This window comes from Lampris incognitus, chromosome 15 (genome assembly GCF_029633865.1).
Source record: "Lampris incognitus isolate fLamInc1 chromosome 15, fLamInc1.hap2, whole genome shotgun sequence".
Taxonomy (NCBI): Eukaryota; Metazoa; Chordata; class Actinopteri; order Lampriformes; family Lampridae; genus Lampris; species Lampris incognitus.
In genome coordinates this window covers 37,685,705-37,712,496 of record NC_079225.1, presented here as the reverse complement: position 1 = coordinate 37,712,496, position 26,792 = coordinate 37,685,705, and the positions used below count along the sequence as shown (strand labels likewise).

General features: G+C 49.7%; 1 protein-coding gene across 1 annotated transcript in view; it reads left to right on the top strand.

Moving 5' to 3' along the window:
• Nucleotides 1-26,792, top strand: part of LOC130124862 (protein enabled homolog) — a 160,096-nt gene that overhangs the window by 121,666 nt on the left and 11,638 nt on the right. The window contains exon 4 of the mRNA XM_056294208.1: nt 11,327-11,399. Coding sequence (XP_056150183.1) covers nt 11,327-11,399 — 73 coding nt within the window. The remainder of the gene's footprint in view (nt 1-11,326; nt 11,400-26,792) is intronic.

The window sequence follows — 26,792 nt, the reverse complement described above, 5'->3', positions numbered from 1 at the left end:
GGGGGGGTGAGGGGTGGAAGGAAGGGTAGGTGTTGGTGTTCTACTGCCCCAATCCTGCCAGACTTCTTGTCTCCCCCCAGGCCCCAAAATAACCCCTGCACATAGGAAAGAGAGAAGCAAAGGGTCAAAGATGGCGAGGCAAGAAGAGAAAGTGAGATCCAGGGTGACAAAGACAGGAAGTTGTTGGGAAGTTGAACGGCGACAAAGGACGGAAGAGGAAACGGGAGTAAGCGGAAGGAGAAAAGCCATGTCAGGCTCAGGCGATGCTCATCGACAGTCCGGTTCGTAATCAGACCTCGGAAGAGCTGCCTCGCCCTCCGCGGCGCTCCTGTAAAATGCTGACATACACAGGAAGAGAGGAGAGGGGAGGGAAAGCGACGCCAGAACTGACGGGCGGGTTTATTTCTAAGTCTGTTTCGGGTTCGTCTTGAGCTCTTAATAATCCTCGTAATGCTGCTGGCTGCAGCGTGTTCGAGCCCCTACTGTGGAGAGTTTAATCATTTTTTTGGTTCGCGAGTGTCGGGGTAATTGCCGTGGCAGGTGTGCTCTCGGTAAGAGCTCCGCTGTACATTTCCGCTCTTCGAGAAGTTTCCCGTTTAAAATCGCCTCGGCGAAGGCGAACTCGCCTCGGTCGAAACCACACGCGATTTGAAATGACGGCGCTTCTTCGACGCCGTGACGTCATCACGCTCAGCACGCCGTGTATTTGTGTAGGCGGGGCGACTGAAGTGCCGTTCACCCCGTGGTAGAGACGACGGCGCTTCTGCCAAGCAGGGTGAATGACCCGGGACTCAAGACACATAACGAGTGTGTTATGATACCGTCCACCCCTGTCTGTCTCTGTCTGTCTGTCTGTCTGTCTGTCTGTCTGTCTGTCTGTCTGTCTGTCTGTCTGTCTGTCTGTCTGTCTGTCTGTCTGTCTGTCTGTCAGTTCCTTTGTGGGTTCGCCCGGTGGTCTCCAGCAGGGTGATGGATGAGTGTGCACACAAGGGGGCACATGCACTCTGGGGCACATCTCGTTTTGGCGTGCAGACCCACGGATAGGACAAAGATAGCCGCTCAGTCACAGAGAGGTCACAGGTTTGATGACAGCTTGTTTTCCGCACGGTAAAAAACGGGATGAGTGGACGGATAGGTGAGCAGAAAGACACGCTTGCCCCGTCCTTAACACCCTCCAGTCCTCTCCTTCAACCTGACGACCACGCCATTAAACTGCTCTTCTTTCTCTCTCTCTCTCGCTCTTTCCTCTCTCTCCATAAATCTGTCCTGTTTGTCTTTTCACTCTCTCTCTCCTCTGTCTCTCTTCTTCCTCTCTCTTGCTGTCCCCTCTGTCCATCTTCTCTTTTGTCAGTCTCTCCCTCTCTTCCTCAACTGTCCATCTACTTCTCTCTATCCATATCTCCCTCTCTCACTAGTTCATCTTTCTTACTTTGTCTCTGCCCTTTCTCTCATTCTCTCTTTCTCAACTCTCCGTCCTCTGTTTCACACTGACTCCTCGTCTTTGCCATCCTTGCCTCGTTCCAGGTTTATTTTTTCAGTATGTCTGTCTGTGTTTGTGTGTCTGTCTTGTTTGTGTGTCTGTCTGTCTGTCTGTGTTTCTGTTTGTCTGTGTCTCTGTCTGTCTGTCTTTGTGTCTGTCTGTTTGTGTGTCTGTGTCTCTGTCTGTCTGTCTTTCTGTTTGTCTGTGTGTCTCTGTCTGTGTCTGTGTGTTGCTGTCTTTGTTTTTGTGTGTCTGTCTTTCTGTGTGTGTGTCTGCCCATCTTGTTTCATATTAACTCTCCACTTGTTCCATTTTCTATCCTTGTTCTTCTTTCTTCATTTTGTCTCAAATTTTTTCCTCTCTCTCTCTCTCTCTCTCTCTCTCTCTCTCTCTCTCTCTCTCTCTCTCTCTCTCTCTCTCTCTCTCTCTCTCTCTCTCTCACACACACACAGACACACACACACACACACACATTCTAGCCGGGTAATGATACTGAGGGCAGCGTTGCTCCGTCCTTATCTTTCTCCAGTGTATGAATAATAGATTGGCTCCAGGAAGTAGAAACCAGCTGACCAGCCAATCAGCTGCTTCTTTTCCACACCCCCCCCGTCTCCCCCTATCTGTTCCCGTCATTCTCTTCTTGACAGTTTCTTCATTTCTCTTTGTTCTTCACTTTCGCTTTTTTCTGTCTAGCTTTCATTCTGTTTTTAGCTCTCCGGCTCGCTATCCAGTTCTCTCCATGTGTCTCTCCCTCCTCCTCCTTCTACATCTCTCTCTCTCTGCTCTCTTTCCCTCCCTCCCTCTACATCTCCATCAATTATAACCCTGTATCTGTTGTAGAAGCAACACGGAGGACGACCACGCCCAGGGCTTCGGCGTGCTGGGTCATTTGCAGGAGTGTAGCAGTAAAATCTAATGCTTAGACTCCGCAGATAAGGCGCTGGTTTTTTAGGGGGGGGTTGTTTTTGTTGGGGGTTTTTTTTTATACGCTGGACACTTTTAATTTTCGTGCATTTATTAAAATCAATAATCTCAGCAGGTTTTTTTTCTCTTCCTGTGTTGGTTGCCACATGATATTAGTCTTTCTTTCCTCGCCTCGGATAAAGACCAGAGCGAAACCGCTCCTGGATCAAATCAGCAGGGATAAATAACCGTGAGAAATCGACCGCCGAGTCCACCGCTGCAGAGACGAGGAGGCTTGAATTCAGACTTTTATCCTAAAAAAAAAACAACAGAAAAGAGAAAAGAAAAATCAAATGTTTACGGTACGCCTTCACACCATACCCAACACGCTCAGCTCTACTGAGACCCGAGCGAGCTGGACGGCGGCTCATAAAGAGGTGCAGATTCCAAGGTGTGACCTCTAGAAAAGTCTCGGCCATGGTCCTGTACGCCAGCGCCCAGGTTTGTTCTGGGGAGGTGCAGAACCGGGTGGTGGTTGGGCTGAGGCCTGGTTACGGGTCGGATGAAGGCGGCGGAGGTGGTGGACTTTGGCGCTACATGTGCTGCCAGAAGAGGCCCGTGCTGTCCCTGGCTTCACGTAGGTATCTGACACTGATGGGAAAGGGGGACCGCTCGTGTGTGTGTGTGTGTGTGTGTGTGTGTGTGTGTGTGTGTGTGTGTGTGTGTGTGTGTGTGTGTGTTTCAGCCTATTTTTGGAAACTTTCCACCAGCCCTATCAGTTTAACTGGTTGGGGGAAAAAATGCCTTGATTTTCAGGTTTAATTGACTTCACCTTAAGATTCAGATTAAGATGCTTTGATTTGCTACATGGAAGAGTGGACTTCTTCCCCGGCTCATTCACTTTAAGGTATTTGGTGGTATTATTAGTAAGTCGGACTGCGCGGGACACTTGGGTTTTCTCTTCTTACTCAGGTTTTCACTTCTCTTTCTTTTTAACTTTAGCTGGAAAACTGGATATTCATACCATCCCTCTTTCCTTGGGTGTATTTTAGTACCAGGCAGGGATCTCATGATGAGTTAATCTTAGCTCCTCCAGTCTCTCTCTCTCTCTCTCTCTCTCTCTCTCTCTCTCTCTCTCCCCCCCCCCCCGTCTTATTTTTCCCTCCTTCCCCTCATTTCGAGTATTTTGTGAGCTAGAGCTGTTGGATTCGGGCCAAGTTCCAACCAGTTCGATACTCCAGCAGAAGATCCTCGATACACTTACGGGTCGGACAATGCTGCCGGTGCCACACAGTACACAAAAATAACGTGCGTTGTGTCAGCTTTGAATCCTTATCACTTGTATGCAACGTTTAAGGTAGCACAGCGTCCCATTACCAAATCGTCCAACTGGGTTGACGAAAACAAAAGCGATGCACTTCATCTATTTCTTTATATAGATTTAAACGGGTTAAGTGAGGATTTCCTGTTTCTAAACTCATTTAGTTCAGTAAGTTTTGTTTTTCTGTCAGTCGAGTCACATTTGATTTTAAAGTTTATCGACAACAAGGTTTCCACACGCTTCATATTAAAAGGTAACAGAAGATATACATGTACTACTACTACTTTCGGCTGCTCCCATTAGGGGTCGCCACAGCGTATCATCCGAGAAGATATACATGTAGCAGTACATAAAAAAGTTCATTAAAATACTTATACTATGTACATAAAAGATGCAAGTCATACATACCCGCACTCCAAGTCCCCGTTTATTCCTCGTCTGGCTGGTCCTGCGACTTGTGTTCCCAAAGCTACTTACACGATGTAATTTTGTCGGACGCATACGCTGCATTTTCAGTTAAGGCCACTAGATGACAATGTTTTGTCTTTTGACTCAATTGAAAATACTGTACCGCCATATCAATGCGACTTATACACCAAAACGCCTTATATATATGTCTTTATTGCCTCGCAGCAACGCGGTTTTTTTGTTTTTGCTCAGTGCGACCTGTACTCCAGGAAATACGGTGTGTATTAATTTGTTTTCGTTCAATAAAAATGTTTCCCTTCTTCTCGAGTTTCCAGACTTGCTTGGCTGAACAAGATTTTTTTTCCTTTTTACACATTACAGCTCCCTTGCTGGATTTAATAATGAAATCGAAATTACAGTCTTCTTTCTGAGATGTGCCCGTGGATAGCTCACCTTGCTGAATAAGGATCTCCCTTTTTTTCCCCCAATAAACCCTTTCTGTGTAATAATCTTTTTTAGGAGACTTGTTCAATGAGGTTTGAGTAAATGTTGGGCTTGCAGTAGCTAACTGTCTCCCCCAGCACCGCTGGGTGTGTGCGCTGTGTTATTAGCACATAAGCCCATTAGATCAGACAGTAACACAATTATACCCACAGGCAGAGGAAGACGCAGACGAGACCAACCGTGTCTGCAATTATGGCCGGTCTGGTTCTGGTCTTGTCTGATCTGATGATAACTGATGAGAATCTACAGCCTGTGGCTTAATTTGATAATATTTCAAATTTCATCAGGAAGCAGGATGTAAGGTGATTTTTTTTCTTTTTTCTTTTTTTTTTTTGTGATATCATACCAGATGGAAGGATGATAGTGTGATTTTCTTCTGTGTGTTTCAAGAAAGCCACACGTCACCTTCTTTAACTCATGTAAGACTCTCTCGCCGAGCAAAGACGTGTCCGTCCCTGTTGGTTTTCCAAGCCTTTTTTCTTGCCTCGCCACCTCTCATTTTTATTTATTTATTTATTTTTGCTTTTGAGATACTTTATTGATTCCTGTAGGGATATTACGCTCTGCGTTTAACCCATCCTAGCTGTGTATCTAGGAGCAGTGGGCAGCCACCTTGCAGCACCCGGGGACCAACTCCAGCTCTTCTTGCCATTGCCTCGGTCAGGGGCACAGACAGTGGTATTAACCCTAACATGCATGTCTTTTTGATGGTGGGGCAAACTGGAACGCTCGGAGGAAACCCATGCAGACATGGGGAGAACATGCAACTCCACACAGAGGATTACCTAGGATGACCCCAAAGTTGGACAACCCCGGGGTTCGAACCCAGGACCTTCTTGCTGTGAGGCGACAGCGCTACCCACTGTGCCACCAAATACTAGTTTTTCCTCATTCCTGAAGAGTTTTACCCCATGCGATGGACAACTGATAATCTGAGATGGCTTAACAGTTGCAAAAACCACCATTGGCGGTGTTTATTTCGACCTCTGACTAGGTGTTGTGTTGAAGCTGTAATGACCGACTGTCACTATATCAATACTTCGGTATAGGGGTGATGAATTTTTCCTTCTCTGCTTTCATGGCTGATGTTATGAAACGGAGGCTTTAAAGGCACAACTAAAAAAAAGCAAACAAGACAGTCAATGTGAATGAGATTTGCAAACTGAAGAACAGGTGAAAAAATATACATTTATAATTTGTAGACGTAATATACGTGTTTGACCTTAATCAACACTGGCATTCACACATCTTTCCCCCTCCCAAGTGCTTTTTCATAATGCAAAAATTGATCAGTTTATGAAAAGGGTCATTTTTCACTGTTAAAATTGGCTTCAGCAGATGGCTTGGTTTGAGCAGACGTTGATGCTGGTTCATGTCACATCCCCTAACAAGCAGACAGGACACGGTCTGGCTCTGTTGGCTTTTAAGCTCTTTCCAGACTAGTCAGTCGTAAAGCTAAACGTCCATGTGGGACACAACTGGTCAATATCACAGACCGAATCCCCTCTTGCCAGACCTTGTTGTAAGGCCTCGCATCTGTGTGTGTGTGTGTGCGTGCCCGTGTGTGTGTGTGTGTGTGTGTGTGTGAGAGAGAGAATAAATATAACCACAGTCAGCAAGTCTTACCCTTAGAGTGGTTTTCCTCTGGCACAGAAACACACACACACGCACAAACACACACACACACACACACACACACACACACACACACACACACACACACACACACACACACACAGCGCGTTCTGAATGCTTCATTGATCTACAACTCTCCCTGTGGGTGTTTGCTGCTGGGTGGAAAAGGCTTACATGAATATTGGGTCCACAAACAGAGTTCTTGTTTGCCGACAACGCCGAGCCGAGACAATCACATGTCTATGCTGAGACTCACAACCAGCGACCGGCTCCTTTTTCCAGCCCATTTAACGCTGACGGTTGAAAGCTGGGAGTTGTTGTAGTGTGTGGCTTGCCGGGCCGGGGGTGCATCTTCAGTGCGCTGACCTGTCTGCTCACCTTCGTCTTGTTTTAGTGCTTTAGTATGGAGTAAAATGTCCGGCCGGTGTCGTTTGTTAGGGAGACATAAGGGTTGAAAAATCTATGTTGAGCTTACTGCTAGTCATAAAAGGGCAGCAGAAATTGCTGCAAGTCATTGCCAGTTGAAAAAAAAATGTAGTGCCGTAAGTTCAATACAGCGATGCCGTGGAAGTGCAGTACAGACTAATATAAACGTATTACTCGAGACATATTTCAAGCTCACCAATCGAATTTGAGTAGCTGGTATCCATCAGGGGGAGAAGGCATGGTGAAAAAGGCCTTCCTATCAGCTCTTCACCCTATAGGAAATGAACCCATGGTCAAAGGAAGGTGGAGTGTGTTTCACTTTGTGTTGTCGAGCCTGTGTAAGTAACCCCTAATAGCTTCGTAGCTGATGGGTTTGAGATGCTGACTCAACAGATGAAGATTTCTTTTTTTAGGGGGGAGAGTTTACCCCTTTTTCTCCCCAATTGTATCCGGCCAATTACCCCACTCTTCTGAGCCATCCCGGTCGCTGCTCCACCCCCTCTGCCGATCCGGGGAGGGCTGCAGACTACCACATGCCTCCTCCGATACATGTGGAGTCGCCAGCCACTTCTTTTCACCTGACAGTGAGGCGTTTCACCAGGGGGATGTAGCGCGTGGGAGGATCACGCTATTCGCCCCCAGTTCCCCCTCCCCCCTGAACAGGCTCCCTGACTGACCAGAAGGAGGCGCCAGTGCAGCAACCGGGACACGCACCCACATCTGGCTTGCCAACTGTGCCTGCAGGACGCCCGACCAAGCTGGAGGTAACACGGGGATTCGATCCGGCGATCCCCGCAGATCTTTCCCGTGATAAGTGATTGATGATGACCTTTGCAATGGGATAGCGCCCGGTTTTCTACCGCAGAGCCAGGTGTGCCTGAAAAGGCACACGATTTAGTAGATGAGAAAAAGTTAATGATTTTAGTTTCCACAGCAGGGCCAAACAGAGCTGATCTGGGATTACTGGTTATTAGCCGAGGCTTGACCATGTGACCTTACAAACACCAGACAAAAGCTAATTCATTAGCCTGCTTTCCATTTTGGGGGCCACACACGGCTAGTGAGGGATTACCGATTAGTCCAACCGTCTAGCATGGTGCCAAACTAAGCTAACCAAGGCTTAGTCCGTCTTAGTCTGGTTTCTGCTGAAGACCTAAGTGTTGCTTGGCAGGGATAACTCACCCTCGTCTCAGGGTCTCTTACAGGACGGACTTGGGCTGGCGGTTCAGAAGTGTGATTTTGACTCTAGAGCCAAATGGGGCAAAATGACTTCAGTAGTCACCTTGTCCTGCTCCGACACGCTACACATGACAAAACCTTTTTATTTCCATCATAAATCAGATGATGATGGTTTCTAAGCAGGTGCTCAGTCTTAAATGGCTTGTTGGTAATTGTTATTTTGCATGAATGTTGTGTGTGTGTGTGTGTGTGTGTGTGTGTGTGTGTTTGATTTTGGCTTGTGGCCCTAAATCATTTCCCAGGTATTTGTCTAAGAAAAGGCAGCTGGATGTGCCCATGGGCATCGGGTGTGTCTTACAGGTCATAGATTACATTTCACATCTATTTATATTTGTCTACTTGTCCCTTTCAGCAATGTGCATGTGACATGTAAAACGCACAAGCATGGTGTGATACGGTTTCCCTTTTCACTACTAGTAAAGATATATATTTTATTGCTAAAATGCTAAATTCATAAAGTAATTAATAGATTGACAGAAAATTAACTGCTTGTAATTTTTGCAATCAGTTATAATGGTGCAGCTCAGTCTGGACAAGACAGAGCTGATGTTCCTCCCGGGGAAAGGTTGCCCACACCGAGACCTGGCCATCACCCTTGACAACACCGTAGTGGCGCCAACTCGGACTGCGAGGGATCTGGGTGTGATCCTGGACGACCAACCGTCGTTTGCTGCAAACGTTACCTTGGTTGCTCACTCCTGCAGATGTCTCCTCTATAACATCAGGAGGATTCGCCCATTCCTCACCGACGAGATGGCACAGGTGCTCATCCAGGCGCTGGTCATCTCCCGGCTGGACTACGGCAACTCCCTCCTTGCTGGTGCCCCGGCGTCGGCCATCAGACCCTCTGGAGCTTGTTCAGAAAGCTGCAGCTCGTCTGGTGTTCAACCTCCCTAAGTTCTCCCACACAACTCCCCTTCTCATGTCCCTACACTGGCTCCCAGTAGCTGCTCCCATCCAGTGTAAGACTCTGGTGCTAGTCTACAGGGCAGTGAAAGGAACAGCTCCTTCCTATCTCCAGGCCATGGTCAAGCCCTACACCCCCGCCCGACCACTTAGCTCTGCTGTCTCAGGACGCCTGGTTGCCCCGTCGCTCAGAGGCCCCTGCTGCCGATCGACCCGGTCACGGCTCCTTTCTGTCCTGGCCCCACAGTGGTGGAATGAACTCCCCACTGATGTCAGGACAGCCGAGTCGCTGCTCCTCCTTCGGCGCAGGTTGAAAACTCACCTCCTTACGAACTACTACCCTGTTACTTGTTCTTAGCACTCATTGTATTCACTCTTAAAAAAAATCTCTTTCTTGCACTTTTACTTTAGCACTGGTTTTGCTCTTAGATGCTTGTTCAGATGCACTTATGACCTCTGATGACTTGTAGTCCTCCTGGTTTCCTACGTTAAATGATGCGCTTATTGTAAGTCGCTTTGGATAAAAGCGTCGGCTAAATGACTGTAATGGGATTTAGAAGAAGCACCGAACATTTGCTGGTTGCAGCCTCACAAACATTAAGATGTGTGTGGCTTTTTGATGCATATCTTTTTTTTGGGGGGGGGGGGTTTCTCTCCCTTTTTCTCCCCAATGGTATCTAGCCATTACCCCACTCTCCGGAGCCGTCCCGGTCGCTGCTCCACCCCCTCTGCCGGTCTGGGGAGGGCTGCAGACCAGCCGCTTCACCGCGACGAGCGGACTGCAACAACGGCGGTTTATTCCGCTCGGCCATCAGGGCGGCCTAAATATAGATTTCACAAACAAAAGGGGCGAAACTGAAAGCATATAATGCATTTCCAGTGTGTACCGTTTCTCGTGGACACAGTCGGGTACGTTTCGTTATGTCGCTGGTCTGAAACGAGGGAGACGTCGTGCTACTGATACCTCACGCTAAGTGTGTTGCGCTAGCCCTGGCGAACCCCGTGCGGCCCCCGCTGTGGGAAAGGTGTCCGGGGGTCTTCTGAAAGTACCGCTGTTAAGTGGGAGCGGCGCGTTCGAGCAAGTTGGTATTCAGAAGGGGTACTCACTCCGGCTCGGGGTCACGTTCCTCCCATTTTGTCTCTACGAGCGTATCCTTCCTCCGCCGCTCTCCTCCATCGCTGCCGTCAGCCGGAGCCCGGCTGAAGCTGCCGCTGTTTTCACCGCCGTTCAAATTCCTCTGGAGTGTGTGTGTGTGTGTGTGTGTGTGTGTGTGTGTGTGTGTGAGAGAGAGGGAGGGAAAGAGGGCCAAGTGTGTCCATCTGGCCCTGTGCAGGTTGTGCAGAAAAGGTACCTCATTAGCATGTGTAAATGAGACGGCGACGTCAATGTGTCCCTTGTTCTTTTGCCAGCGGTAACTGGCGGCGTGTGTATTTTTAGTCGGTGTTGTGAGTTTGTGCCAGGACGAGACGTTTCATTTCCCTCCGAGAACGTGATTCAGTTTTATTTTGATTGACAACATTTTTTTTTATACTTGCCAAAACTTTTCAGTTGTGGCTAAAATTTGCATATTGACAGCGCGCTTCCCACCTTGGCTGTACCGCTGAGACCTCTGTCCTCCTGCCAGGATTCCCCCCCCCCCTCTCCTTTTTCCCCAATTGTCAGTTGTACCCGTCCAATTACCCCGCTCTTCCGAGCTGTCCCGGTCACCGCTCTACCCCGTCTGCCAATCCGGGGAGGGCTGCAGACTACCATATGCCTCGCCCGATGGGCTCGCCCGTTAAAAGGCTTGTCAGAAAAGTTGAGGCAGTTTAATGACGAGAGTTCGCAACCTGAAAACATCAGTCGTCTCCATTGTGGCATCTCAGCCAAATATTATGCGACGTTCCCGTCCGTCCAAATATTTTTCATTAACTTGATTGAGTCTACGTCTTCGGTCAGGTGGCTGTCTCACTCTGTGGCTGTCTGAGCGTAACAGTGACAGTAAAACATTCAGACAGCCGGCTCAGCAGACGAACACGTCTTTACACCCAAACACCAGGTGACCGCTGCCTCGCCCCTGCCGGTGGGCCACAACGCATTCAGTGTTGGGGAAAGGATGACAGTTTGGGTGATTTCAATTTGTTGCTAAGCAACCAGCAAGATTCAGAGGGAGGATGAGTTGTGATGACTCGGAGCAGAAAAAGGGTTTTTGCTTTTGTTCCCCAGAAACCTCTTTTCCATAGAGATCTATAGGGACTCAAGGGGGGGGGGGTAACTTGGTTTATTGAAGCGACAACTGCCATGGGTTGACTGTTGACTTGGAGGACAGCCTGGTAATTGTGAGTGTTCGTGTTTGATTCTCTCAGTTGCCATTGTGTCCAACTAAAGTGATGTGTACTGCTGAAGTGTCCTTGAGCAAGATGTGAAAGCCCTACCCAACTCACTTTTTTAAGATGGTACGAAGACACGCAACATGTTGCCACTTGTGTAACCGTAGCGGATTTGTGTATGTCGCCCTCTACAGGCCCCACATTGCCAAGGCAGGCCCCCCAGGTGCAGAATGGCCCCACACCAGAGGAGCTGGACCTACAGAGAAGGTAAGGACCAGTCACACAAACACACACACACAATGACCCATCATTGGACATAAACCCTGTGTATTTGTCTCTCCTCGACTGTCCTCGTAGCTCATGCGGGCCAAGTGTGTGTTGAGACTTAAGTGTTTAAGGTGATTGTGGAGACAATAAGGTCTGCCATTTATGGAAGGATTTACAGTGAGTTTCATGTTAATATCCCAGCTAGTAACCCTTTTGTTTGGTTGGCAAGAGCTAACCCAAGATTTATACCCGAATCTTGGGTTGCCAAAGATGCAGGGCCACCAAACCAAACCGTATGTGAAAGTGATGGCCTGGCGGCCTGTCCAAGGTGTTTCCCCGCCTGCCACCCAATGACTGCTGGGAGAGGCTCCAGTATCCCCGTGACCTTAAGAAGGATAAGCGGTTTGGATAATGGATGGATGGATGGATGGTATGTGAACGTGCAGCGTGGTGGTGCATAGAAAAAGTTATGACACCTTCTTGTCACCCTGTGGACCCCGCAACCCACGGGGATAATAAGCATTGGGGTAGGCTGTAATGCAGGCCGTGCAGCTGGCAAAGGCGGGGGACCCGGGGCGTGCCGACTTCCGGCATCGTGGATCGGACTGGTCCGGGAAGACCAACTGGGAGGGGAGACCCTGGGGTGGACCCAGAGCTCGCTGGTGTGACCACGTGTCCGTTCTGGCCTGGGAGCGCCTTGGGGGTCCTCCGGGAGGAGCCGGAGGGCATTGGTGGGGAGAGGGACATCTGGGGTGCCCTGCTTGGATGGCTGCCACCGCGACCCGACCCCGGAGGAGCGGCTGATGATGAGAGAGAGAGAGAGACCTTGTTGTCTCTGAGATGCTTAGAAGGGTCCACAGAATCTGACAGCTCAACCAAATAAGTTGCACACATGCACGCCAACGCCACACAACATCACACAAACACGATCTTTGCGTGTACCTCCCAGAGTCGACAACTCTGTTTACAAATGGAAACGAGTTCGCCCCCGTCTCCCAGCGCCGCCGCGCACGTCCCCCGTTTCTCAGATGTCTTTCCACTCTTGTCCACCTCTTTTTGTTTCTCCCTCACTCAGGCACCCGCCGTCTTTTGTCTTGTACTTTCTTTTCGCCAAGTTCAATAATTTACACTTTTCACTGTCGTGTGTCTGTCGAGGTCTCGCACAAACTCGACGCCGGCGTGCTTCCAGGAAGTACACACTGGAACCGGCAGACACGCACAAGCACTCACTGTTGTTTTCCTTACCCATACAAGGCCATTACTACTCTCCGGTAATAACAAGCCGCTGAAAGATCGAGAAAATGGTTGAACACACTCACACACTCACACACACACACACACACATGCATGTGCAGAGCTGTATTAATGAAGGCCAGCTGGATACTGTTGGCCATGGTTTACAACATGTTCAACAGAAAACCCATTCAGGTGATTTTAATTTGAGGAAAGGGCCCACACACACACACACACACACACTCATAAACGGACACAAATCCTTTAACACACACACACGCACACACACACACCCGCAAGCATGAATTTGTTGTTTCTGTGACCCGTCCGGAGACGTTTTAAAATGCTAAAACATTCATGTTTCATGGGTTGTCCTGGTTATGGTTGACCTTCATCTGGCCGGAATAAATGCCCCCCCCCCTCTCTCTTTTTTTTCTCCCAAATTTTACTTGGCCAATTGCCCCACTCTTGCGAGCCGTCCCGGTCGCTGCTCCACCCCCTCGCTGCAGACTACCACGTGTCTCCTCCTCCGATACATGTGGAGTCGCCAGCCGCTTCTTTTCACCTGACGGTGAGGAGTTTCGCCAGGGGGACATAGCACATGGGAGGATCACTCTATCCCCCCCCCCCCCCTCCGAACAGGTGCCCCCGACCGACCGGAGGAGGCGCTAGTGCAGCGCCCAGGACACATACCCACATCCGGCTTCCCACCCGCAGACACAGCCGATTGTGTATGTAGGGACGGCTGACCGAGCTGGAGGTAACACAGGGATTCGAACCAGCGACCCCTGAGTTGGTAGGCAACGGAACAGACCGCTACGCTACTCGGACACCCCAAGCCTTTGAAATGTTCAGTGGATAACGTTGTGCTTTATGTTTTTGCAGTGGAAATATAAGGTATGGTAGCAAACCGTTGTCCTGATTTATCACTAAACGTGCAGCCATGTTGGTTTTGAACACTGGATGGGGCACGTCTCCGTCACCTCCATGTGCCATGGGTGTAGAGTGTGACATTTACCAGTGAAGCCAGCTGGGCTCCACCCGGGGAGCTTGGCCCCCTCAAACGCGCGTGTTAACGGTACGTCGGTAAAAGCATCGTACATATGTGTTCTCTACCTGGCTCGGGGCAGCGTGGGTCGAATTTCTAACCATTCCCTGGATTTGGATATTTGGATGCCACCATTACAGTCCGGGAACATATGTAGATGTTGCGGTCATGGATCAGGGATCAGCAGAAGGGAGAGGCTCTGTAAATCAGTGCTGAACCAGGTTTGAATGCTCGGCATGTCAGACAGGAAGTCTGTGTGTTCTCCCACATCTTCTGAAAGCGATGAGCTCACACGTTGGGCCCGTCCTCCTCTTATCAGTGACACACACTCGCACACATAAACACATTCATCTGTCATATGTGCGCATACTGCATCCATGCACACATGGCGTATGTGTACAGACACAGACACACACACACACACACATTCCAGCAGTGTGAGTCAGTGGACCTTTTAAGTCCATCTGAGGTGATCTTGGATCAGCTAGGAATTTTATAGCTTTTGGATCTAAGAGCTCCTAATGGATCTGGCTGTCAGCCTGTCTCTCTCTCCTCTCTCTCTCTCTCTCTCTCTCTCTCTCTCTCTCTCTCTCTCTCTCTCTCTCTCTCTCTCTCTCTCTCTCTCTCTCTCTCTCTCTGTCTCTCCTCTACCCCTCTCTCTCCGTCTCTCCTCTCTCTCTCCCCCCTCTCCTCTCTCTCTCTTTCTCCTCTCTCTCTCGTTCCTCATCCATTTCTCCCTTTCCCTCTGTCCGTCAAGCTCTATTTGTTTTTCTCTCCGGCTTCCTTACCCCCTCTTATCCCTCCCCCGCGGTTCCGGACACAGGTCCATATTTAGTGGGTGATGACAGGCAGGCGGTCGATGGATCTCTCGAGTGAGGTCGCCAGCCGACACAAAGCCAATACCAGCCCGGTCGTTTGGAGGCAGGGAGGCAGAAGAGAAGGGGGGGGTATGATGTGGGGGTGAGGATGGGGATGAAAGATGTAGCCCAGGGGTGGGGGGGGGTGGGGTTCTGATAACCAGTTCTACTTTGGATCTGGCTCTGAGCTGGTGAGATGTCAGTAACCGGGTGATTAATGAGTCCATGAGCTCCGAGTGAAGCGAGTCTTCTAGCAAGTCCAGTCCTCTGAAGACCTGAAGCCCTCCGCGCTGTGTCTGCCGTAAGTCGCTGCGGCAGATAAAGACTTAACAAAATGTTGTATTTGCGGCAGGATCCTCTCAGGCAAAAACGGGACTGATGAGTCTCTCCCCCCCCCCGAGATTTGTTATCACGGTGTGGCGTGAGAATGGAAGAGGGCGGCATCTTTGACACGAGGTTGAGTGATGGATGTTGCGGGACGCTGGCGGCGAGGCTGCTGTAGTGAGCGGAGGGTAGGAAGGAGATGAAAGGATAAGAATGAACACGCAGCACACCCTCATATCCACACTTTCTGCTTCTCTATAAGGTAAACATGAGCCTTTGAGACGGAGAACCAAAGAGAGGTGCAGAAATGGAGAGGGGGGAGGGGGTATTAAGATAGTCTGGTTGTTTGTAAGGGGTGGGTTTAATTCTTCCTTTGGTTGGCTATTTACACCAAGACACTCGAGCCGTGTTAAAGATGAACAACTAAGAGTGTCCGGGTAGCATGGCGGTCTATTCCGTTGCCTACCAACACGGGGATCGCCGGTTCAAATCCCCACGTTACCTCCGGCTTGGCCGGGCGTCCCTACAGACATAATTGGCCGTGTCTGCAGGTGGGAAGCCGGATGTGGGTATGTGTCCTGGCTGCTGCACTAGCGCCTCCTCTGGTCAGTCGGGGCGCCTGTTTAGGGGGAGTAGGGGGAAGGGCGTTACGTCCCCCTGGTGAAACTCCTCACTGTCAGGTGAAAAGAAGCGGCTGGCGACTCCACATGCATCGGAGGGGGAGGCATGTGGTAGTCTGCAGCCCTCGACCAACAACTGAAAGAAAGTCCTCTCTCACCCATGTGAATGCAGCATTTTGCGTTTACACGTCTCTGATCCACTGAAGACCAAGCAGGTCAAGACATTCATGGTTCATTCCGCTCAGCCGAAACAGTCGGATAAGAAAATTGTACGACTTTACTGTATGCAGCCTTTAAGACCAGGGAACGACAACATTTAAGGTATATCAGCACGTTACGACAACTTGTCCCAGATGATCTCTGGTCTCATATCACAGTATTAGTATTACACCGATATGTTGCCCAACTCTGTTTCACGTCATTTGTCTTAGAATATGTTGGACCAATCCACTTTACTGTCTCTTTCCAAGCCGAGCATATAGCTGTCCTCCTCCTTCCTCCCTCCCTCCCTCCCACTACTCTTCCTCTCTCCCTCCATACCATCTCCTCTATCCTCTCCTGTCAAGTGTCATCCCTCTCTGTCTGTCTCTCCCTTTCCTCCAGCTCCCACCTCCCCTACACCTCCTACAACACCACCACCACCTATATACCCCCCCTTCCTTTACGCTGTTGCACCTCTCTCTCTTTCTCTCTCACTCTATCCACCTCCTCCTCCTCCATCTCTCTTCCTTGTTGGTGCAGCAGGCCATTCTCCAACATCCCCCCCTCTATATTGCCTCTCCTCAGGCACTCCTTTTTATCTCTCTCTCCCTCTCCCTCTCTCTCCCCCTTCTCTCGCTCTCTCTCTCTCTCCCTCCCCCCCTCTCCCTCTCTCTCTCTCATTTTTAGCTCCTCTCATTTACACTCTCTGTACCTCAACCTCTTTCTTTCCCAGAGAGACAGAGAGAGAGACAGAGAGAGAGAGAGAGAGAGAGAGAGAGAGAGAGAGAGAGAGAGAGAGAGAGAGAGAGAGAGAGAGAGAGTGATGAGGAAATGGTTGGAAAGACATAGATGAAGATGAGGGGCTAGATGGATGAAGCTATGGATGGATGGTTAGATGAGGGGGAAACGCATTGGGCCGCCCGCCCAGAAATACAGGGCGCTGCCCTCAGATTAAAGAGACATGAGCTGGAAATAATGGGCTTTATATAAATCACACCGTAGGAGAGACTGACAGAGAGCGGAAGTGAACGTGTGTATGCACAGTGTTGAACAAATGTGACAAAGACGAGGCAGGAAAAAGGCGTGGGTGTGTATGTGAGAGACAGAAGGCTGGAGGAATAAAGAGGGTGTGTGCTTCACGGAGGCGGTATCTCTCCCTCGAGTGCATGAGATATCTGTAAGCAGTTAGCATTTAGCTGCTGGCCTCTAACACTGCGGTACGTGCTATAGCTGCCATTACACCAGCAGCTGTTAACGCGACGACGGCAGCGCCCGCGTGGTCGCAAGACCGCCGCAGAGGTCTTCAGATGATCGTAGTGAGAAGGAGAAATAGTTTATTGTGGGCGGCATGGTGGCGCAGCGGTTAGCGTGGTCGCCTCACAGCAAGAAGGTCCTGGGTTCGAGCCCCGGGGTAGTCTGACCTTGGGGGTCGTCCCGGGTCGTCCTCTGTGTGGAGTTTGCATGTTCTCCCTGTGTCCGCGCGGGTTTCCTCTGGCTGCTCTGGTTTCCTCCCACAGTCCAAAGACATGCAGGTCAGGTGAATCAGCCATACTAAATTGTCCCTAGGTGTGTGTCGGCCCTGTGATGGCCTGGCGGCCTGTCCAGGGTGTCTCCCCGCCTGCCGCCCAATGACTGCTGGGATAGGTTCCAGCATCCCCGCGACCCTGAGAGCAGGATAAGCAGTTTGGATAATGGATGGATGGATAGATAAATATATATGCATACTTCAAACAAAACCATCCTAAAAACTATTTGGCTTGCTCGCCGATGGTGGCGCTGTTGGTGTCAGCTGTTAGTGAGGCCCAGGAACATGACGTGTGTGTGTGTATGTGTTTGTGTGTGTGTGTGTGTGTGTGTGGGTTAGAGGTTGGATATTGTACAGCTGGACTGGGCTCTCGTTAGAGTAGCTCCATATGGTCCATCTGGGCTTCCATCCATCCAGGCGGCACTTCCTGGTTCTCCAAGCCAATGAGCCAAGCCACTGGGTCCAGCTGGCCAACTGACGTTGCCAGATTTGAGTGTGCCTGGAGCTGTTGCTTCGATTGTAACCCTCAGGGCAAACTACCAAACCAGAACTTGCCACATTTTTTTTTCTCCAATGAGGAAATTATGTGCTACAGTCGCAGTATGTTGCATCATTAAAGAATATCCGGTAACACTTTCTATGAAGCTTGCATCTATAACACCCTATAAACATCTATAACGCCCTATAAGTGTAGCTGTAAGTCATTGTAAGATTCATTACAACATGTATCCGCCCTCACAACACCTCATAACCACCTTTATGATACACTATGTCAATTTAAAATGGATTTATGCGTTATAAATGTCATCATTAGCCTGTTTATTTGTCAGATGTCATAATGCATCATAGCCAACTTGTTTTGCTGAAGTTTTGTAGAGATGCATAATGAGACTTCAGTGCTATTTCAGTCTTCAGCCATAGCTGTTAGTCATTGTAATACACATTATAGAAAAGTATGGGCATTATAGGTGCTTATAGGGCGTTATAGATGCAAGCTTCATAGAAAGTGTTACCGAATACCCGCATTGCCAGCGCTGCAGCATCAGTGCATCAGATATTATGATGCACTTATCCGTTTTATGAAGCACTAAATTGCAGAGGGGAGATCGAGAGGCATCCGGCAGACATGCCAGAATGTGTTTCCGCTGTGTTGAGATTGGTCGTCAGCGGGATGCTGGATGAGAGACGTGTCTACGATCCAGGAGTGTGGGGCGATGGCGGCCTATCGTATTCAGTGAAGTAGCAGGCCGGTGACTCGTTGCCATTTTTAAACGATTGACGCTTTTATGACTTGGAAAAGCCCAAGTGGGAAAACGGATTTGTTCGGTTCAGCCCCTTCGATCGATTTCATCGGTTTAATCCAAGTCCTGTCCAAGCCAACAGCGTGCCGCGAGAGAAACCGGCGTTTTGTCCTCCTGGGCGATATTTTTCATATTCCTTTTCAGCTTGTGATGGCGAGATGTCGGACTGAACAGCGTGGAGTCGATAACGTCGGGGTTGCTCCGATACGGAATGCCGCCGGGGAAACGACCCGCTGCCACAAGTCCACCGCACATTGCTTTTAAAGCTAGGTTTACACGTCAGTGGTGGTGCGTTTGTGTTTCGCTACGGCACGAGAGGCCCGTGTCCTGTTTACAGAAACACTTGGCTCAGCAACAGCCGAAGAAATCTGGAAACAGGAACCAGACTAAAGAATGAAAAATAAAATAGAATAACAAAATGGAGCAGGAAAACCCCCCTTTTGCCTGTGTCTGTCATTACCCCATGTCGTATGCCAGTTGTGTGTAAACTGTGTAAGCTGCTTCGTACCTTTTGCTGTTTGTTTTTGTGTAATGCTAACAGACTGCCTTCCCCTACTACTACTGATACTAGTAGTACTACTGCTGATACTAGTAGTACTACTACTGATACTAGTAGTACTACTGCTACTTATCATAAAGACAATATTAATAGTAATGCCAATACTTATAATATGTATTGTTTACTTAAGAGTTTTTTTTTTTGTGTGGAACTTTTCCCCTTTTGTGTCCCCAACTGTATTTGGCCAATTACCCCACTTGAGCCGTCCCGGCTGCTGCTCCACCCCCCTGCTGATCCGGGGAGGGCTGCAGACTACCACATGCCTCCTCCGATACATGTGGAGTCTCCAGCCGCTTCTTTTCACCTGGCAGTGAGGAGTTTCGCCAGGAGGACGTAGCGCGTGGGAGGATCACGCTATTCCCCCCCCACCCACCAGTTCCCCCTCTCCTGTGAACAAGCGCCCCGACCGACCAGAGGAGGCGCTAGTGCAGTGACCAGGACACACCCACATCCGGTTTCCCACCCGCAGACACGGCCAACTGTGTCTGTAGGGATGCCCGATTAAGCTGGAGGTAACACGGGGATTTGAACTGGCGATCTCTGTGTTGGTAGGCAGTGTAATAGACCACTACGCTACCCAGACATCTGTAATTCAATCAATTAATAGTAATACCAATACTTATAATATGTACTGTTTAGTTGGTTTTTTTAATAATGGATTTAGAACAGAAGTCACAGAACCTGTAACAACAGTAATGAAACATCAATTCAATCAATTAATCAATCAATCAAGTAAACATCATCAAACTACTACTACTACTTTTGGCTGCTCCTGTTAGGGGTCGCCACAGTAGATCATCCGTTTCGGTTTGGAAATCTGATTTCTGATCCGCATATTTGATTTGGCAAAGATTTTGCGCCGGATGCCCTCCCTGACGCACCCCCCCCCATTTATCCGGGCTCAGGACCGGCACTAAGAACTCACTGGCCCAGTGCATGCTCAGTGACCGGGTTAAGTAAACATCATCAAACTAGTGTCAGAGAAACGGCAATAAAAGCATCATGAGAATGGGTAGACTTCCTTGCGGTGGACGGGGATGAAGTCCACAGCAAACGGACGAGCGTGTCCTGTATCCTGACGCTGAAGCCACAGGGGGGGGGGGGGAGCTCTGGCTGAGTGGGGGGGGGGTGCGCCAGGGGGGGAGGGGAGCGCTCTGGCTGAGTGAGAGATTGTTCTGGGGAACTGGCTTGTGAAAGCAGTGTGTAGGCCCCCTATTGAAAGGCTCTGGCGGTGGGTTGCCGTTTGGAAAAAAGGATGACGCCAGCTCACCGAGTAGTGATTTCCAAACCGGGTCCTCGGGCTACCACGGCGAACGTTGACACCTGTCAAGCACACGGGGCCGCAGTCTTGCGTGTAAATGTCGGAAGCTGACCCGACCGCTTCACTAGGCGCTGTCACCTGCTCCCTATCTTGTGCCTCCTCCGCATTTGCCCTGCTTTATTTAGTTCTGCTTCATATTGCAGGGCCTGTGGGATCTCTTAATCCACGTTACACAACCAAGATCTTTCTCCTCTCGGCTCCTCGCCCCCCCCCCCCCCCCCCCCAATTGTGCAAATCAGCCCCAAATAGGATAAGTTGGTAAAAACAGAGACTGTGAATCAGTGCCTCTGCAAAACCTTTGAGCTCCACATCCTTTGAATAAAAATCAAGATTGCAACAATATATATAATATATATATGTATATATATATATACACACACACTGTGTCCTCCTTTATATATATACTGTGTCCTCCTTCATGCTTCTTTGTTGGCACCCAGTACTGATGAAAGAAATGCCTCTAATTTTTATCCTTTATCCTTTTCCAACTTCATTTTTCAGATCTCTCTCTCTCTCTCTCTCTCTGTGTTCTTCACTCACAACCGTAATGAAGTTGCAAAATGTTCATCCGACTGTCTGGAAGTCGGTCACAGCAAGTTGTCGCAAAGAAGGCGTGAAATAAGGAAGGACAGAATGCGCCAGAATCCAGGCCGTACCGCCGCCCACGCCCCCCTAGCAACGGTTCCCCCGGCAACTCTTGTCAGGAGGCGAGCGGGATGCCAGTCAAACGGGGTGCGGGAGGCCGTTTCACAGCTTTGAAGCCTGTGACGCCTCCCAGAGAGGCAGAGGGAGACGTGGAGAAAGCAAAAAAAAAAACAACAACCCTTTTTTAGCTTCGGGTTGAGGAGGATTACTGTAGGTTTGCGTGTGAGAGGCAGGCAAGACTTTGCACACGTGTGTGTGTGTGTGTGTGTGTGTGTGTGTGTGTGTGTGTGTGTGTGTGTGTGTGTTTGTGTGTGTAAGTGTAAGCGCGTGGGACCTTCTGCTTCCGCTCTGTCAGAATAAAAGTCCGGTGTGAAATAATTTATATCTGGGTCTGGAGGGAAGCCTCTGTTTCCTCATAGCTTGCTTCATTAGTGAATGGTTGGGAGATTTTGATAGGGTGGTCATGTGACGTACTGAATAAAGGACTTGACCTATAAACCCTCCATGTGATCGAACACAGATTTTGTTAGGTTAGGCTTCGCTTTAACTTCCCCTTGTCAGAGTTCATCAGTTGTTGTTTTCGTTGTTGTTGTTTTTTTAAAATTTCCCCCCCTTTTCTCCCTAATTGTGTCCGGCCAATTGCCCCACTCTTCTGAGCCGTCCCGATACGTCCCATCTGCCGATCCAGGGAGGGCTGCAGACTACCACGTGCCTCCTCCGATACATGTGGAGTCGCCAGTCGCTTCTTTTCACCTGACAGTGAGAAGTTCCGCCAGGGGGATGTAATGCGTGGGTGGATCACGCTATTCCCCCCAGTCCCCGACCCACCAGAGGAGGCGCTAGTGCAGCGATCAGGACACATACCCACATCTGGCTTCCCACCCGCAGACACGGCCAATTGTGTGCGTAGGGACGCCCGACCAAGCCGGAGGTAACGCGGGGATTCGAACCGGCAAGCCCCCGTGTTGGTAGGCAACGGAATAGACCGCCAAATGTTGCTAACCTCATCTTTTAAAATCTTAATTTTTTTAATTTCTGGTTGCGATATCACCAAATATGCTTTTCTTATGTCGACTGGTATCAAACTGCATTGTTGCTCCCTGACAGCATCACTCACGCTGCTCCCTGACAGCTGCTCTCTCACAGCATCGCTCACGCTGCTCTCTCACAGCATCACTCACACTGCTCTCTCAGCATCACTAGCGCTGCTCTCTCACAGCATCACTCACACTGCTCTCTGACAGCATCACTCACGCTGCTCTCTGACAGCATCACTCACGCTGCTCTCTGACAGCATCACTCACGCTGCTCTCTGACAGCATCACTCACGCTGCTCTCTGACAGCATCAGTCACGCTGCTCTCTCAGCATCACTAGCGCTGTTGTCTCACTGCATCACTCGCGCTGCTCTCTGACAGCATCACTCACGCTGCTCTCTCAGCATCACTCACGCTGCTCTCTCAGCATCACTCACGCTGCTCTCTCACAGCATCACTCGCACCGCTCTCTCACCGCATCACTCGCGCCACTCTCTCAGCATCACTCACGCTGCTCTCTGGCAGCATCACTCACGCTGCTCTCTCAGCATCACTCACGCTGCTCTCTCAGCATCACTCACGCTGCTCTCTGGCAGCATCACTCACGCTGCTCTCTCAGCATCACTCACGCTGCTCTCTCAGCATCACTCACGCTGCTCTCTCAGCATCACTCACGCTGCTCTCTCAGCATCACTCACGCTGCTCTCTGGCAGCATCACTCACGCTGCTCTCTCACAGCAGCGCAAGCGCTGCTCTCTCACAGCATCACTCACGCTGCTCTCTGGCAGCATCACTCACGCTGCTCTCTCACAGCATCACTCACGCTGCTCTCTCAGCATCACTCACGCTGCTCTCTCAGCATCACTCACGCTGCTCTCTCTCAGCATCACTCACGCTGCTCTCTCAGCATCACTCACGCTGCTCTCTCAGCATCACTCACGCTGCTCTCACAGCATCACTCACGCTGCTCTCTCTCAGCATCACTCACGCTGCTCTCTCTCAGCATCACTCACGCTGCTCTCTCAGCATCACTCACGCTGCTCTCTCAGCATCACTCACGCTGCTCTCTCTCAGCATCACTCACGCTGCTCTCTCAGCATCACTCGCACCGCTCTCTCACCGCATCACTCGCGCCGCTCTCTCACAGCATCACTCACGCTGCTCTCTCACAGCATCACTCACGCTGCTCTCTCAGCATCACTCGCACCGCTCTCTCACCGCATCACTCGCGCCGCTCTCTCAGCATCACTCACGCCGCTCTCTCACAGCATCACTCACGCCGCTCTCTCAGCATCACTCACGCCGCTCTCTCACAGCATCACTCACGCTGCTCTCTCAGCATCACTCACGCTGCTCTCTCTCAGCATCACTCGCGCTGCTCTCTCACCACAACTTACTTTCCAAACTGGCTATTTTCTAACCTGCAAAGGAAAACGATATATTTGTATCAAATGTCAAATTAGTTGAATCCATTTTTGCCTTTTTTAGTTCGGTTTTCTTGGCACACATTGGCCTGCCTGCCATTCATTGTAGAATTTTGCGTTTCACAAGTTGTGTGTTGGCAGCGAGAGTGTGCGCTCTCACCATGGAGGAATGTGTGTCGAGATGCTGAGTGTTGCTTTCTCATGACGTCTCTTGAAAAAGATACGGTTTAAAGTTGGTGTCCCTTTGATGGATTGCAGACCTACTGTCCTCTCTGTGGCATCTGCTCACACACACACACACACACACACACACACACACACACACACACACACACACACACACACACACAGCCTTCTCACAGCCTCACACACGCAAACACATCCCCATCTTACTCCTTGACAGCATATTCCTTTTAGTCTCTTTCTGTCACACACATTCTAACTCTGTTTTGCACACAGACACACACACACACACAGTCTCTTCATGTGTCTCTGTCTCTGGTATGCACACTCACTTACATCACCTAAACACTGTCTCCCCACAGACAGGTTATTTTTAAGTCTGTGTTTACCCTGTTTAGGAATGTTATGATCTCGTGCTCTGGGGAATGGTGTGTGTGTGTGTGTGTGTGTGTGTGTGTGTGTGTGTGTGTGTGTGTGTGTGTGTGCTTTTTGTTACATTCACAAATTTCATAGAGAAGCAGAGGAGTGGAGAGAGTGATAGCTGCTGGCATCTGCTCGTGCACACCTTTGTGCCAGTTCCTGTTGTGTTGTAGAAACACATCCCAGTAAACAGCTTTACCTGTGCAGTTTCCCAGAGCGACCGGTCGGGTTCAGTCAACACTGCTTACGGTCCCACCGGGGTAATATCCTGCACCGCGGTCAGGGCCTCAAAACTCACCGCATCTAAACGACTCTCATCCACGCCAGCGGCACTCTTTCACCACAACAGGTCTTCCAGTCAGGGGTGCAGGTGGGGGATTCAGACCACAGGGCGGTATTCCCTGTATTACTGGGAATACTGGGTCCCACTGTATCCTGTCTTTTCTTTTGCTACTCCCAACACATTAGCTAGCTGTTGTGTTAATACATTAAATTTTTGTACTTATTTTTGTACATCATTTGTCATTAATTTAGCTGTAAACGAATATCTTTTCACTTTAGCGTGAAGTGTTTCCCCCTTTTGAGAGGAGCTGATCATGATCCCGTAAGACATACAGCAGTTGAGCTATGCTAGGCTAAGACATGCAGCAGTTGAGCTATGCTAAGCTAAGACATACAGCAGTTGAGCTATGCTAGGGACATACAGCAATTGAGCTATGCTAGGCTAAGACATGCAACAGTTGAGCTACGCAAGGCTAAGACATGCAGCAGTTGAGCTATGCTAGGCTAAGACATGCAGCAATTGAGCTATGCTAGGCTAGGACGTGCAGCAGTTGAGCTATGCTAGGCTAAGCGCCCCCATTCAATGTTCCTTCAGACTGCACGCACAGACATAAAAAAGGTATCCACAGCGTCCGGGTAGCATAGCGGTCTATTCAGTTGCCTACCAACATGGGGATCGCCAGTTCGAATCCCCGTGTTACCTCCGGCTTGGTCGGGCGTCCCTACAGACACAATTGGACATGTTTGTCGGTGGGAAGCCAGATGTTTGTGTGTGCCATGGTCGCGTAACTAGCGCCTCCTCTGGTCGGTCAGGGCACCTGTTTTGGGATGGAGGGGGAACTGGAGGGAATAGCGTGATCCTCCCATGCGCTACGTCCCCCTAGCGAAACTCCTCACTGTCGGGTGAAAAGAAGCAGCTGGCGACTCCGCATGTATCGGAGGAGGCATGTGGTAGTCTGCAGCCCTCCCCGGATCGGTAGAGGGGTTGGAGCAGTGACCGGGACGGCTCCAAAAATAGGGTAATTGGCCAAGTACAATTGGGAAGAAAAAGGGGGAACCTCCCCCCCCAAAAAGAGATCTACGAGTTTGCCTGACACTATGGAAGTAGGACGAAACCCCGGAAACCGAATTATCACTGTAAGCCATTGCATCGCGGGGTGTGTTTGCCGGTGCAGATCAGCTCCGGCGTCCCAAAGGGATTAATTTGGGTAGTATATTATTGTACTGCAGAAATCCCCAGGTGGACTTGGTAGGCCTCCGCTGGCCCAGAATATTTGATCCTACTTGTTACCTCTGCTTTTCTGTAATTACCCCAGAAGACCACTGGGACACCCTGGGAGAACTGGGACAGCAAGCAGTGTGTGTGTGTGTGTGTGTGTGTGTCAGTGTTTTTCATAATGAGGTAGTGCAGGAGAGCAGAGGGGAGCCTGGTTGAAGAATACAGTATGACTCCTCTCTCGCTCTGTCTTTGATTCTTTGCATCTGTAATTTGCTTTTTTTCCATCCCTCTTTCTCTCTGATACATTTCCTTTCTGTACTTCTGTCTCTCTGTCTCCCTCTCCCTCACTCTCTCTGTCTCTCTCTCCCTTTGTCTCAATTCAATTCAATATTTGGTTTGTCTCTCTGTCTCTGTCTCTCTCTCTTGCTGTCTCTCCCTGTCTCTGTCTGTCTCTGTCTCTCTCTCTCTCTCTCTCGCTCACTCTCTCGCTCTGTCTCTGTCTGTCTGTCTCTCTCTGTCTCTCTCTCGCTCGCTCTGTCTCTGTCTCTTTGTCTCTCTCTCGCTTGCTCTGTCTCTGTCTCTCTGTCTCTCTCTCGCTTGCTCCGTCTCTCTGTTTCTGTCTGTCTCTCTCGCTCTCTCTGTCTCCGTCTTTCTGTTTCTGTCTTTCTCTCTGGTGGTTTCCAGAGGGGAAACAGCGTGATGGTCCTTGCTGTAAGGAAAGTGAAGATGCAGGGAAAGAGAGCTTCTCAAGACATTGGGGGGGGGTATCTGTAAGCCTTGTTCAGAGCTGTCCTCTGCTAGTCCTCACTGGTCGGGCTAATCCTGTGAAGGGGATGGGTGGGTGTAAAGTATTCGCTGGCCTTAAGGGAATTAGCTGGAATACACTCTTAAGTAGTGATCCAGTGACTGAGTATTATTTGATCCATTTGATAATAACATGTCCTGTCTTTTTATCGGTCCATCACGGTTGTGTAAAACCAAAAGAAACAGTCATACCATACATGCACACACCCATACACACCCACCCACACACCCTCTAGTTTCTCTTCCTCTTAGATGTAGCGTGATATACATGAACCTTTTAATGTTACGAAAGCTGTTCAGCATCTTTGCTGCTCTTGTCCTTGCTTGTATATTTTGAAAAACATTTTTTGGTACACTTTTAATGATCGTATCTGTTTGGGGCGGCGCGGTA